The sequence below is a fragment of the Carlito syrichta genome, unplaced genomic scaffold (assembly GCF_000164805.1).
Source record: "Carlito syrichta isolate Samal-C Ts95f unplaced genomic scaffold, Tarsius_syrichta-2.0.1 Scaffold282660, whole genome shotgun sequence".
In the NCBI taxonomy this organism is placed as follows: Eukaryota; Metazoa; Chordata; class Mammalia; order Primates; family Tarsiidae; genus Carlito; species Carlito syrichta.
This window is the reverse complement of record NW_007226756.1, coordinates 217,926-233,548: the sequence shown is the minus strand read 5'-3', so window position 1 is coordinate 233,548 and position 15,623 is coordinate 217,926. Positions and strand designations below refer to the sequence as shown.

Below are 15,623 nucleotides of genomic sequence, written 5' to 3'. Positions count from 1 at the left end.
CCTACAAGTTATGTCAAACCTGTATTTCCCCACAAGCCACTAAAATTGAGCATAACTCTTATAACAGCTTTACATATGCTCAGCAATACATGACACTGACCAAGAGCAAAGTATCTCTTCTCAGCTTCTAACAATTAAGAATGAAGAGGAGACATGGTCTTTAGAAACATGAACTTCTATCCTTCCCGTTTTCCTTCAGAAGCAGATATTATCCACCATGAAGGGGAAGTTCTCTGACATTATTTGAGGATGGAAACTTTTAGCCAAAATGGTGTCACCTCTGAACCCACTCTGACATGTGCTACGTAAGTGAGTAAGTGACCACAGAAGGAGAAAAGTCCTATAAAAAGGGAGGAGGAGTACTACACTCTGTCCATCTTGCAGCAGACACAACTCATCCATCTCCAGTTGATCGGAAGAAGCAAGAATGACTCCTGGGAGGACTTTACTGTTGGTAAGTCCTGCGCTAATGTACAATGCTCTTGTTGATTTGGACCAGACAATATTTCTGGACAGTGGGCATGAAATGCTGGATTCTAACTATGGAAATTCAAGAATATTGTATATGTAAAATACATTAAAAAGTAAGTTTTGGTAGATTTCTAAGTCATTGTGCAGCATTTTCAAGAACTGATATACATCAGTTTGAAAGATGAGATTAAAACTGAAAGATAGCTATATTGAGGCTAAACCACACAAAAGGTGTCACATGATGCTGTGCAGTAAGAAAAAAATGTGTATTGAAAGTCTGTTTTCCTGAGTACAAAGGAGTTAATATCGTTCTCCCACAGCATTTTTCTTTAATCCGTTTTCTTTAAAATGGGTCACTGTCCTTGAGAATTTGAAAGCTCTGGCAGCCACCTTTGTTTCCACTATCTTAGACTATACTCTTGGCACATCAAAGCTATTTATTCTAATTAGATATATGTATAACTGTGTTTTAGAATAAATGGGCTTTGTGTCTTTAAAATATTTAACTTAAAGTACCTTTTTGAAAACTGATTTTAGTGCAGAATTAATACATGTTAAATTTAGAACAACTAGAAAATACATCTAAGAAAACATAAGGAGAATCCAGTTAGTTTAGATAGATGTTTGCCAGTGGCATCAACAGCATTTCTAGCTCAATAGTAATACCACATGGTTCTATAGCCCTTTCTTCAAGGTGCATATCTGACTTCACATAGAGTCTCTCAAAATGCTGAGACCAAGAACAGTGGTGCAGGAGGACATTACAAACCTTGAAAATCAAAGTCATTATTTTCTCATTGACCTGGCAATGATGCATGTGCTGCAGGCTGATAATATGATATGACTTGACATTTTAAAATTACTTAAATTTTAAATTTTAAAATTAAAATGACATTTTAAAATTACTTAAAATTACTGCCAGTCAGTGTTTATGTCTTTCCTAAGTCAAAAGACAAATGCTAAAAACTGGTAATAAAAGAAAAAAGCCATGGTCTTAACATTATGTTAGTCATCTAATTAGATTCTTCTTTAACTGATCAGAAAATCTAGTATGGATTGTCCTAGAACATTGTATGTTCTCTATAATTAGTAATACATCATCATCACAATTAATTCGTTAAAAAAAAAAAAAAACTAAGCCGGGCTCGGTGGCTCAGCCTGTAATCCCGTGCCTTTGGGAAGCTGAGGTGAGTGGATTGCCTGAGCCCACGGGTTCGAGACCCGCCTGGGCAGCAAGACCTCATCTCTACAATAAATCAAAAAAATCAACCGGGCATGGTAGCACATTCCTGTAATTCCGGCTACTCGGAAGGCTGAGGCAGAAGGATCACCAGAGCCCAGCAGGTCGAGGCTGCGGTGGCCGGGAGACTGCACTCCAGTCTGGGTGACAGAGTGAGACTACCAACTCAAAAAAAAAAAAAAACTAATCCAATCTCCCACCTCTCTTTCCTTTCCCATTCAGATCCAGTTACTACTGCTGCTCCTGAGTCTGGTGGCTACAGTGAAGACAAGAATAATCCCACAAAGTCCAGTGTGCCCAAATTCTGAGAACAACAGTTTCCCCCAGAATGTGACCGTCAACCTGACCATCATTAACCAGAATACAGATCTCCAAAAGTCTTCAGATTACTCCAGCCGATCCACCTCACCTTGGCGTCTCCAGTACGTAAGGGCCCCTCTCATGCAACACTCTCATGCATCAGACCACCAATAAAATCACCGAGAGGATGATTTTACTCATTCAGAATTATCAATCAGGCCTGGAAGGGCCACTGTGTAGAGCAATGATTCCCAAATTTTCTACAGATTTATTTGACAAAGCACAGGACACACCCCTCCCATAACACCTATGCTGTTACATCTCACTGTCACTGACACCAAAAATCAACCCAGATTAACAGTAATCATTATTCTAACATGTATGAGACCAAGGTTTATTGTTTATTCAAAAAAACAGACATTTATCATAGGAGATTAATGCTTAGATTCTCTTAATCAGAGCTACTACTGAGAAGATTTGATGAAAATAACTAATAATTAAATAAGTTTTGTGCTTTTATTTTTTAAGTAGGAGTCTCACTCTGTCGCCTAGGCTGGAGGGCAGTGGCATGCTCACAGTCACCACAGCCTCAATCTGCTGGACTCAGGTGATTCTTTCACCTCAGCCTTCCAGGTAGCTAGAACTGCAGGCACATGCCACCACGCCAGGCTAATTTTTTTGATTTATTGTAGAGACAAAGTCTCACCAAGTTGCCTAGGCTGGTCTCGAACCCCTGGACTCAAGCAATCCTCTTGCCTCTACCTCCCAAAGTACTGGGATTACAGATGTGAGCCACCACCCTGGCACTTTTTTTTTTTTTGGTCATATTAGCACTGTAAAATATAGCTTGAATCCCAGTGGAGGAAGTATCATGTTGTATATTTCTATCCCTTTTGAGTTAAATAGTCTTGATTTAGCTCAGCATACCCCTACTTGCTGTGTCCTTGTGCCCCTTAGTACATGTAGTATTTAAACTCCTTTGAAGATTAACACAAAATATATTTTGATCATTTGACTTTATGCAAGTAAGCCTCAGTTATATGGAGTTATGTGGAACAGATTGATCTTACTGTAAGATTTTTTCTCCTCTTCTCATTACTAAAATAGTTAAATCAATGGAAAAAATCAAAGCAAATCATTCACTCAGCTAAAGGAGAGAGGGAAGAGAAGGTTATACAGACATTTTAGCTTTTGTTTCCAACACTTCATCTCAGCTCTGGGTTCTGTCCCACGAATATTCTCTCAGATAAGATTGTGATGCATTCTCTCTTTCAAAAACCGATTTTATCAAGTCAGATAAATAGCTATCTTACTCCTGACTGGGGTCTGAATTATCTACTCTTCCTTTGGTCTTTTTTCAACTGTCAAAAGTATCCTAAAAAAATTATCCTTTGTGTCAAATTTAAATCCTTTTCTGAGGTCTCATATCTTATTTTATTCATTCTTCAAAGAAATTGGGAAAAACTGATCATTGTCTTCTCTTCCATAACAATTCATGGGCTTAAAAATCCAGATTTTCTCTGAAGTTCATCTTCAAACTAACATCACTTAAAGAAATTTGCAATGCCTGTTTGTCCCTGTGAATGTGCCTCCCTTCATGTATTCCTGTTTGCTTTACTTCCTACTGTACCAGAATTCACTTGCCGCCTGGCTTTTCTTCCTCCTGCAGCCGCAATGCCGACCCCGAGAGATATCCCCCTGTGATCTGGGAGGCGAAGTGCCGCCACTTGGGCTGCATCACTGATAGGAATGAGGTGGACCACTCCAGGAATTCCGTCCCCATCCAACAAGAGATCCTCGTCCTGCGGAGGGAGTCTCAGCACTGCCCCCACTCCTTCCGGCTGGAGAAGATGTTGGTGACCGTGGGCTGCACCTGCGTCAACCCCATAGTCCGCTATGTGGGCTAAGAACTTTGGGTCTGATTTGAGGCTACCTGGGACCAGTGAGACTTTCTGGGGATCATACCCTGCCTCCTAGGAGACCTTATTCTTCAAAGACACAGTCCCATTTCTGACTAACCCCATTAGGGTTCTTAAAGCAGTTCACCCAATCAAAAATTTGAGCGGTAAAACTCGGGTTCAGAGATGGAGACTGAATCACCTTTTCTTCTTTCCAAGAAGGAAGGTTTAGACTGTGTATCAATTTGCTTGCTTACTTTGCTAAAAGCTTTAAGTTATTTATGTATTTAATATACCCTGAGATAACTTTGAGATAAGATTCTACTTTAATGAATATTTCCTGCCTTTTTTTGTATTTCTTTTCAAAGAAGACAAGATTTCAGACTTGGGAATTTTATTATTTAAAAGGTAAAACCTATATTTATATGAGCTATTTATGGATCTATTTATGTTTCTTAACTCTTTAGAGAGAGGTGAAAAAGTATGATCATCAGTTCTGTCTAGGGAAATCCTAGATAGAACTACATGGCAGTTAAACATTTCTGAGTTTTTACACATATGGATGTGGTATTTTCTCCTCTTTGTCTCTTAGAAGTGTATAACATGACTGAAAAAAGAGAAAGACTAAACTTGGTCTTATATTTATTAACTTATATTTTATAAATTATTGATGATGTACAAGAAATACAGCAAGTCTAACTCTCTATTCTGTTAAAACTTTATAATAAAATCCCTGTGTAACAATACATTTTGAGGGAAAAAAATGTTTCCTTATTCTTTCTCCTTAACCATACTTCAGTTCGGGAGTAGTGGCTTACACCTGTAATCCCAGCACTTTGGGAGGCTAAGGTGGGAGGATTGTTTGAGTCCAGTAGTCCAAGATCAACCTTGTCAACATAGCAAGACCTTGTTTCTATTTTTAAAAATTATCTGGGCATAGTGGCATGTACCTGTAGTCCCAGTTACTCAGGAGTCTCAGGCAGAAGGATTGCCTAAACTCAGGAGTTTGAGACCAACCTGAGCAACATAGTGAGATCTCATCTATACAAAAAAAAGTCAAGAAATTTGCCAGGCACAGTGGTGCATGCCTGCAGTCCCAGCTACTCAGAAGTCTGAGGCAGAAGGATTGCCTGAGCCCAGGAGGTCAAGGATGCAGTGAGCCATGATTGTGCCACTGCATTCCAGCCTGGACAACAGCGTGAGACCCCAAGTCAAAAAATTTTTTTGAAAAAGTACTTCAGCAGGGCTTGGTGGCTCAGCCTGTAATCCCAGCACTTTGGGAGGCCAAGGTGAGTGGATTGCCTGAGCCTGCGGGTTCGAGTCCCACCCGGACAATTTGGTGAGACCTCGTCACTACAATAAATCAAAAATTAGCCAGGCGTGGTAGCACGTGCACCTGTAGTTCTGGCTACTTGGAAGGCTGAGGCGGAAGAATCGCTGGAGTCCAGCAGGTCGAGGCTGCAGTGGCCGGGAGCGTGCCACTGCACTCCAGTCTGGGCGACAAGAGTGAGACTCCAACTTGAAAAAAAAAGAAAAGAAAAAGGACTTCAGTAAACTCAGCTTTTCTCTATTGGGAATTGTATGCAAACGCTCTTATAGAGCAAAACAAAGCATGCCTTTGAGTAACAATGCCCTGGTCCAAGTTCTCAATTTCCCAGGCCTTCACCACAGAGGACCAGGCTCTCATACTACTAGCCAGTGCTATGGGCAGAAGCATTCCAAAATAAATTAAGCAAATCAAATAACAACTCTAAGAAATGTCATTACTAAAGATCATTAAGGAAAATAAGAGACCCTCCCCAAAATACAAGTAGTACTGGAAAGCGACATTGTTTTCAGACTAAAATGTCCATTCTCTTCCCTCATACTTTGAAGATTAAGGCTCACCAGAGATCTACAGAAGAACATTATTCTCTTCTTTATGTCATACTCCTATGTCCCAGCTTCTGTCCGATCCAGAGTACCTCAGAACACAGAAAAGACTGAGGGGCAAAACAAACTTAAAGTATGAGAAAAGTTCAGCCCAAGTAAAATAAAAACCGAATCACACTCAATTCCAGAGTAGTTTCAAGTTTCAAGTCATAATCATTTCGCTCATGGCCCAGCATGCTGTCTTGCCCTACTTCTGAAGGCCTCTGGAAATTCTCAAGCTGCTCCCACAGGCTCCTTGCTTCTCGAAAGACCTTCCTCTTCACCCCATTCTCCAGCATGCTCTGGCCCCACCCAGAGGCCCAAGGCTTTCCTCTGCTCTTTCCTGGTTCCAAATCCAGGGGTCAGTTTCTCCAGCCTCACTCCTCTCAACGTCATTCTGTGCTCATACATCTTGATTTTTATGACCGTCCCCATTAGGATCTTCCCACAGGAAATCCAGGGGCAGCTACCACTGACAGTTTTTCACGGTCTTTACACCCTCAACCTTCTTGCTAAAAACGTGCTGCTCATTTTCGAGTTTTCCCTGAATGGTGGTAATGGGAAAAAAGAGTTGGGTTTTTTTTTTTTGAGGGAGGGGAGCGCAAGAAAAGGACATAGAGAAAGAAAGAAAAGGCAGGCAAGTAGGCAGTAAAGAAGGATGGAAGGAAGGAAGGAAATAAGGACGGAAGGAAGGGAAATACATGTATATATACATACACATGCATGTATATATACATATGTGTATACTGTAAGTATGTGCATATATATGTATGTATGTTAATTTCTGATTGTTTCTATTTATCTAGAACCCTGACTAATACATTAAGTAAATAGAACAGTGTTTATAACATGTGTTCAAAAAATATTTATTAAATAAAAGAATGAATTAGTAAGCCAAAATTTCTCTACCAAGTAACATCCTGTGAATTCAACAGAAAGACTTTCTCAAGTATATAAGGACATAGAAAATGCTATGTGAGCATCTTTTTGGCAAAAACAATGTTCAGAGGTACCCTCTGAGAGATTGGTAGAGTTTGGATGTTGTCTCCTTCAAATCTTGAAATGTGGTCCCCAGTGTTGAAAGTAAGGCCTTGTGGAAAGTGTTTGGGTCAAGGGGACGGACCCTCATGAATGGATTGGTGCTGTTCTTGAGGTAATGAGTGAATCCTAGCCCTATTAGATCACATGAGAGCTGGTTATTTAAAAGAGCCTAGCCCAGGACTCAGTGACTCAGCCTGTAATCCCTGAGCCCGCAGGTTTGAGACCAGCCCAGGCAACATGGTGAGACCTCATCTCTACAATAAATAAAAAAATTAGCCGGGCATGGATAAATAAATGAATAAAAGAGGCTGGCACCTACTTCACTCTTGCTCTTGCCATGTGACATGCCTTGTTCCTCTTCACTTTTTGCCATGATTATAAATTTCCTGAGACCTTACCAGAAATCCAGCCCTTGCCAGTGCCATGTAGAACTGTGAGCCAAGATAAACCTCTTTCCTTATAAATTAACCATCCTGTGGTATTTCTTTTATAGCAGTGCAAAACAGACTAATACAAGATGAATCAAGGCTAAGAATTTAAGATGAGTCAGTCGTGGACCCTTTGTGAGCACTTGAGCACCGAAATTAGGTGTACATTGACATGTCTAAATAATTATAAATGTTTTCCTAATGAATCCTAAAGTCAAAGTATATTCTTTTTAAAAATAAAATCTAAGGTTAGTAAAACACAATCATCATCTTATACATAATTCAAGGATCAATAAAACAAGAAAAAAGAAGTAGTGGTAGGAAAGGCTGACAGAAGTAGAAAGACAAAAGATTCCTCAGCTCCAGTGGAGTGATGTCAAAAATTATTGCTCCAAGCCGGGCTCGGTGGCTCAGCCTGTAATCCAGCGCCTTTGGGAGGCTGAGGTGAGTGGATTGCCTGAACCCGGGGGTTCGAGATCCGCCTGGGCAGCGAGACCTCATCTCTACAATAAATCAAAAACTCAGCCGGGTGTGGTAGCGCATGCCTGTAATTCCGGCTACTCGGAAGGCTGAGGCGGAAGGATCGCCAGAGCCCAGCAGGTCGAGGCTGTGGTGGTTGGGAGCGGCCACTGCACTCCAGTCTGGGTGACAGAGTGGGACTCCAACTCAAAAAAAAATGAAAAATTAAAATTAAAATAAAAACATAAGCAAATACATGTATCAGTCAAATGCATACCGGAAATAATCAGGGATAGTCTTGGTATTAGAAAAAGTAAATTCAGAAGCATCAAGTGGGAAAAAAAGTTACTTCATATGGATAAAATTTAGATTAATAATGGAAAAAATAAGTTTTTAAAATGTATGCATATGATAACATCTAAATGTTTAATTCAAGACAAGTTTTAAAATGCAGAGACACTGTTATTTAACATGGTGTAGAAGTTCTGTCCAGCAATGAAACAAACACACAAAATCATCATTATTTGCAGAGAATATAATCACATACCTAGAGGAAAAAATAAATAAGTCAACAGGAAAATCATTAGATGTAATCAGTATGCTCAGAAACTGGCTAGCTAGAAAAGAAATATTTTAAAATCATTTTTCTGCACAGAAGTCTAAAAGTTTCTCTTTAACAAGTCTAAAAATAAAATTTTTCCCCATAATTTTAAAAATACCATTCATTATGGAAAAACATCTGGAAATACCTAGTTGTAACCTTATTAAAATATAAGAAAACCCTATAGAGAGAGAACTATAAAATATTGATGAATTAGTTAAATTACTTGACGAAGTGATAAGAAATACAATATTTATGCAAGGCAAGATTACCTGCTCTAAAAAGAAAAATTATTTCCTTTTTATGTATTTATTTTTAGAGACAGAGTCTCACTATGCTGCCAAGGTTGGAGCTCAGTGGCTATTCACAGGTGCAATCATAGCTCACTGTAGCCTTGAACACCTGGGATCAAACGAGCCACCCATCTCAGCCTCCCGGGTAACTGAGACTACAGATGTGCACTGCTGCAGCAGGTTCCTAATTTATTTCTTCATCTGATGCAATATCAATCAAATGTTGATTGGTAATAATGCAAATTTCTAAAACTCTTCTAAGAATATATTAATCACTGATGATTCGTCCTCAGAGAGAAACATAGTTCAATGTTGGCAATGTTTAAAATAATGTGGTATGAGAATAGAAAACTCAATGAACAAATTAAATAAGCCAGAATATATTATGGTATAAGTAAAGAATCTAAAATATACTTAAAATAAACTGTCATCACAAATCAATAAGATAAGAAATTATTTAGTGAATGGATTTGAGTTTATTGGTTTAACTATTTGAAAGAGAAATAAATCTAGGCATGGCTTTCTCTTACATTGTGTTTCCAAAAGAACTTCAGATAGACTATAAAGTAAAATGCTTAAAATAAGAGCCACAAATCATAAAAACTGAAAAACATCTCTCTGGCCAGTGAAATTATAGATATTTTTTATTTTCTTTATACTTAACTATATATTCAAATTTTTACAGTAAGTACATGTTACTTTTACAAAATCAGTAAGTATTGTAAAATCTCTATTTGCTGAAAATTTAAATACAATTAAATGTCAAACATTTATCAAATATCTGCATGAAAGAAGAATCCATAAGCTTCACAGAAATAGATTTCCAAGTCAGCAGGGTGGATTAAACATCAATTTTACTTATTCTGAAAATAAATTTTTTTTAGTCAATTCAACAAACGGCAACACAATTTTATAAGTGGAAAGCAGACCATAAGGGGTAACTGATTTCACAGAACTGAAAAGGAAAAGTTATAAGCTGGCAGAGGGGAAGCTGATAACTCATCCATTTTATCTAACAGAATCTTCTGAACCCCCAGGCTCCAGAAGCACCAGGTCCTCCAGAGTTGGAGCCAGGAATAAAGGGAGAAGATGTTGATTCAGGGGATATGTGTGAACAATGTTTGTGCAACAATTTGATCTCCAACTTTTCTTTCCAATCCTCAGCTGCTAGGTAAATATTCCTCCCAACTCTAATAAAAAGTTGGAGGTTTATCTCTGAAGAGAGTAAAACAGGGAATCTTGGGTTGGGATCTACCAGCAGGTAGGGTGTGGTAATCCCCCCCCAATACAGAAGGATTAAATGATCATATAGATTCTGGATGCTGAGAAAATTTCCACCCTGAGGCCCTGTTATCCCCTCAGTACCCAGGACTCTAGCAATAAGACCTTTACCTTCTGGCAAATGATTGATGAATCTGATCAACCCCCTCCTCCCAAAAAAGCCTAAAGATACTCAGAAGAGGTTCCCCACAAATGTCCCACCCAGATCACCCTTTGGCGAAACTCAGAATCCACAAATGTACGCATACATAGTGAGCTTCCAATCAGCTTTTATCTTAATTTTGATCAGACACATCTGAGAAAATCCCCCTAATAATAAAGACAGATACCAGAATAAACAGAAAAGAGCATTAGAAAAAAAACAGAAAATACCCAAGAAAAAAAAACACCCTCAAAAATATAATTAATATCTTCAGACAGAGAAGATCCATGAAGTCAGGAATCCACGAAATTGAAACAGTGTACTACTTTTAAAGAGGATAATACCAGGGACCCCCCCCAAAAAATGCTCTTGGATATTAAAAATGTAATAGCAGAAATGAAACAATCAATAGAATCTTGAAAAAGAAAGTTGAGAAAATATACAAGGAAGTACAGCAAAAGATGAAAATTTAGGAGAAAAGATAAGAAGACCCATCCAGGAAGAACTACTATTCAAAGGGGAACCCCAAAAAGCAGATTTATTTTTTGGAGACTGGGCTCCTTGCAGTACAGGCTTCCCCTGCTAGTTAAGTATAGGCAACAGTGAGCCAGCTAGCACTGTTGTGAGAAGCTGTGAGAAGCTTCAGTGAATTTTTTTTTTTAGATTATTTCAACAATGCAGGGGTCCTGCCCCTGCAGGGATCGGAGGTCTCTGGCGGTGTGATGGCGTTAGCAATTTAAACTGGAGGAATAGATATAAAGAGAAAGAAAGGGGGGAGAAAGAAAGAGACCTGACTCCTGCTCAAGTGACCAGAAGCCGTTTATTGAATGCTATCCCAGGGCTTTTATCCCTAAACTCTGCAAAGTCATCATCACAGGAAACAAAGGTAGCATGTGCCTTTCACATGAACAGGTCCAGGTGCACAAAGGACACCCCCCACTCTCAAGCAAATGTTCTTTCATACATAAGGAAGAACATGAGGAAGAACAACCACAAATTGTCTTTTTGTATCTTATGCTAGCTTAATGTTCCCCAAACCAGTTTCTTATGTGTCCTTAATTGTATTACAACTACAACATCTTGAATTAACATCACACAATGTCTAAACCCAAAACCACCATAGTGAAGTATTAACTTCCATTATTATGTACTAATTCAAACTAGTTTTTACTAAAACAATTGCTGCTATGGTTACACTCTCCTAGCACCAGCTGGCCTAATTCAAACTTCACTGGCCTCCCCTAAATCAAACTGAACTAACCATACTTCTATAATAAAATGGTTACTTAAATTTTCTTAATCTATATAAACTATTTTCTAGAACCTATATCTATAAATTTCTAAAGGTTACATCAAGAGAACCTGTGACCTGCACTAAGGCTCCTCAATGTGACTCAAAGTCAAACTTAAATTGTGATAAAGCAAAAGACCATAACCCATGGAGAATGGGAACGATAGACTCCTAGTTTTAGCTGTGTACGTTCCAGTCTCAGAGTTTTCTGTTAGAGCCAGCTGGAGCTTTTCTTGGTAGTTTGTGCCAAATGGAAAAAGAGGGAGGGGATGGGTCAACAGCTCCCGAACACATCCTAGTGGTCTCGGGGTCAACGGCCCTTCCTGATTTCTACCGCTCAGTTGGGCCTCCGTGGCCAGCTCCCAACACAACAAGTTTGTCAATTTAATGATGGGTGATTTACAAGCATACCTACCCACACCACGCAAGTGTTCAGCAGTTTTTGACCAAAACCAGCAAGACCCCTTTCCCCACTCTCCCTATTCACTGGATCTCACTCAACGTGATTTTTGTTTTGTTTTCCCAGATGAAAAAATTCCTCAAAAGGAAACATTTCACCAATATGGAAAAGGTGAAACAAAAAAAATGGTAGCACTAAAAGGTATCAAAATCAATGAGTTCAAAAACTGTTTTGAGCAGTGGAAAAAGCATCTCAATAGGTGTATTACATCAAATGGAGAGTACTCTAAAGATGACTGAAGTTTAAACATGTAAGAATAAATACACAATGTTTTATAAATAAATTCTGAGTTTTTGGAGGGTCCTCCTCACATATCTAAGTAGAAAGAACAGTGAAAAACAGAGAAGAGGAAATCGATAACTAAATGCATGAAAGAAAAGTTTCAGAGCTGAAGAATACAAGTTGCCAGAGAAGAGCTCATCAATTGTCTAAATAAAATACTCACACCAAGCCACATCTTAGTGAAATTTCAGAATACTGAAGGCAAAGAGAGAATTTTACTGGCTTCTTGGGAGAAAGATCAGATACAAAGGTCTAGGAATCAGAATACCTTCAGAAGTCTCAACTGTTACCCTTGAACATAGGACACAATGGAGAAATGTACTCAAAATTCCAAAAGAAAATCATTTCTGACATAAAACTCTGAAGCACAGTTAAAGTGTGCTGTGAAGAAAGATAAAACATGTTTTCAGATAAGCAGGATCTCAAATAATTTGCTTCTGCTGCAACATTTTTCAAGAAACTACTTAAGGATGTACTCCATCAAAACAAGATAGTAAACTAAGACATCGGAAGATATGGAGTACAGGAAATAGAGTCAACACAGGAAAAGGCTAAGAAAGAAACAGAAAATACTCAAAGGAAAAAAACCCTAAAAATACAATTAATATCCTCAGACAGAGAAGATCCATGAAGTCATGGGTCCATGAAATCCAAACAGGATACTGCTTTAAAGAGGAAAATACGGGAACCAAAAAAAAAAAAAAAAAAAAATGCTCTTGGATATTAAAAATATGATAGTAAAAATGAAACAGTCAATAGAATCTTGAAAGAAAAAGTTGAGAAAATATACAAGGAAGTACAACAGAAAGATGAAAATGTGGGAGAAAAGATAAAGAGGACCTATTCCAGGAAGAACTACTATCCAAAGGGGGACCCCAAAAAGCAAAATTATTTTTCTGTCTGGATGACAAAGGGGCTCCCAGAATGATATCTGTGCACCTGTAGTAGAGGATACCCAGTCTAGATTGGAGCCCAGTCTTGATTCCAGGAACAGACATGTTTAAGACTGTTATCAGTCACATCCTCACTGCCACTGAACTTTTGAACCCAAGAATAGAATGGCCAGGTCAGCCTATCCCAGGTTCTTTTTTTTGTTTTTGTTTTTGTTTTGAGTTGGAGTCTCACTCTGTCACCCAGACTGGAATACAGTGGCCGCTCCTGGCCGCCGCAGCCTCAACCTGTTGGGCTCCGGCGATCCTTCTGCCTCAGCCTTCCAAGTAGCCAGAATTACAGGCATGCGCTACCACGCCTGGCTGATTTTTTGATTTATTGTAGAGATGAGGGTCTCGCTGCCCAGATGGGTCTCGAACCCACGGGCTCAGGCAATCCACTCACCTCAGCCTCCCAAAGGCGCAGGATTACAGGCTGAGCCACTGAGCCAGGCTTATCCCAGGTTCTTAATTGTCTTTAGCCTCTCTTGGTTATGAGCTGATGAATTTCATAGCCCTTCTCTCCTCCTCATCTCGCTATCTGGATTAGCTTAAGGCACTCATCTCCCCCACCCCACCCATTCACCAAAAGTGTCTTTTTTGATCTACGTTTGATAATTGGAGATTAGGTAAGGTGGGTTAAAAACCATAAAATACAAAGCAGTCTGATCACCATGGCCCTATTTCTGCTAGACATCAAGAACCCACAGTATCAGGTAGGCTAAAGAACTGAAGTATAGCTTAGACAGAAGTTTTACACTCATATAACATGAGGTGTTTCTCATCAGTGGGCAGTGCCAGGGTGGCCATCCAGGGTTTCAGGAACTCGGTCTTCTTTTCATCTCATGTCATCTCATGGATGTAGGGGTGCTGGGATATGAGGTTCTTGGATGAGCAGATGCATCCCAAACACAACTCTGCAATGCTTCACTGGCCCTACTTCACAGTCCCCAGGGTTCCTTAGGACTCACTCATGATCTCCCCGGAAGGTGCTCTTATAAAGTCTCAGAAAAGCTGAAGCCGAACTATGACCAAGATAAAGGAGTCCGCTGGGCCCCTGGGAACCTCCCCTAACAGTGGAATGTTGTTCTCTTCTCATCAGCTAGGTTTGTGTTTGACTATTTAGTCTTTCAAAATTAAGCAGTATATCATTTAAAGATGCAAACATAGATGTGGTACAACTAAAAAGAAAAGTGAGGGAAACATGGATACAAAAGTCAGGATAGTTGTTCCTTCTAGACATAAAAAAGGGAGAGGAGAGGTGCACCAGGGCTTCAAGATCCTGGCCGTGTTTCACTTATTAAGCTGGTTGCTGCAGCTTTGGGTGTTTGGGTTTGTTTTCTGTCTTCCTAATTTTTAAAATTGTCCTTGTACATTCTGTTCATCCTTTTGCATATATAATACATGCCTAATTAAGTTTTTAAAAGACAAGGAAGTAATCACGAAGGAAAAGAGTGGTGAATTTAGCTACACAAAACTGTAAATCTTCTCTACGTTAAACATTAAACTGAGAGGCAAACAACAAATGGAAAAAATATTTGCCACAAACGCTGCAAGTGGCTAATATCCAGGCTGTTAATCTGAATTCTAGGCATGCTCCCACTTCAGAGCCCTCATCCTTGCCAGCCCCTCTGCGTGGACAGTCTTCCCCTGATGGCCTGATGAACAACTCCTCATTTGTGCAAATGTGCAAATGTCACCTTCTCAGGGAAGCCAACTCTGGCCACCCTGGCACTTCCTCTTCAAGTTTCCTAATTTATTTTTCTCCATGAAATTCACCTCCTTTGAATGTACTATTTAACATACTTAATCTGTTTTTGTCTCTGCCCACTGAAATGAAATCTCCATAAGGGCAGGAATTTTTGTCTGCTTTGTTTAATGCTGTATCCCCAGTGTCTAGACAGTGAATAGCACATGGTATGTGCTCAATAAACATTAATTGAATGTATGAATGAATAAATATGAAAAGCTCATAATAATTGACAAGATAAGCTTTAAGTATATCTGCTAAAAGAACTAAGCATAGAAACTGACAATTTTCATAATATAGGACATCAAAATGTCTTAGAAGCATCTGAACAAGTAGTTACTATCACTAGTAATCAAATAAATTCATATTAAATAATCTTGCCTGTCAAATTAGCAAAGCTTCTTTTTCAATCATAATAGACAGTGTTATCAAGAATCTGCTAAATTGAGCAATTATTCACTCCTGATAGGTATAAATGAGTACAACATTCTGAAAATCAATTTTATAATTTAATTCAAAAAGCTTAAAAAGTCCATACTCTTTAGTTCAATAATTATACTTCTAGAAAGTTATAATAACAAAGTAATTTAAAACATAAAGAGAGAGACAAACTCTGAATAAAACTTTCATAGCATTTGAAATGAGACCTTGTAAAGACAGAAAACAAATGTGTAAAAATACTAACAAGAATAACACTGGATTATGAGGAATAGATCACTTTTATTTTTTCCTTATAACTTCTGATTTTAAATGATCATCTGGTTTTTTTTAAATAGACAGAGCTGTTCATGGTCTAAAAATTGGCAGGTTTAAAAATAATTAGTTTTTGGTAATTTAAATAAGTTA

The 15,623-nt window shown here is 38.7% G+C and overlaps 1 protein-coding gene across 1 annotated transcript; it reads left to right on the top strand.

Annotated features, from left to right (window-relative positions):
* Positions 1 to 427: 427 nt before the first annotated feature.
* On the top strand, positions 428 to 3,918 carry IL17A (interleukin 17A). The gene is made up of 3 exons (XM_008052581.1): positions 428 to 454; positions 1,940 to 2,133; positions 3,681 to 3,918. Exons 1-3 carry the CDS (start codon positions 428 to 430, stop codon positions 3,916 to 3,918), a joined length of 459 nt encoding a protein of 152 aa, XP_008050772.1.
* The last annotated feature ends 11,705 nt before the right edge of the window (positions 3,919 to 15,623 follow it).

Excerpts from the sequence above, each read along its gene's own strand:
- IL17A (XM_008052581.1), top strand. The coding sequence starts at position 428 with ATGACTCCTGGGAGGACTTTACTGTTG. Across the intron at positions 455-1,939 it reads CTGGGAGGACTTTACTGTTG|TTACTACTGCTGCTCCTGAG; the intron begins GTAAGTCCTGCG and ends ATTCAGATCCAG. Across the intron at positions 2,134-3,680 it reads ACCTCACCTTGGCGTCTCCA|CCGCAATGCCGACCCCGAGA; the intron begins GTACGTAAGGGC and ends TTCCTCCTGCAG.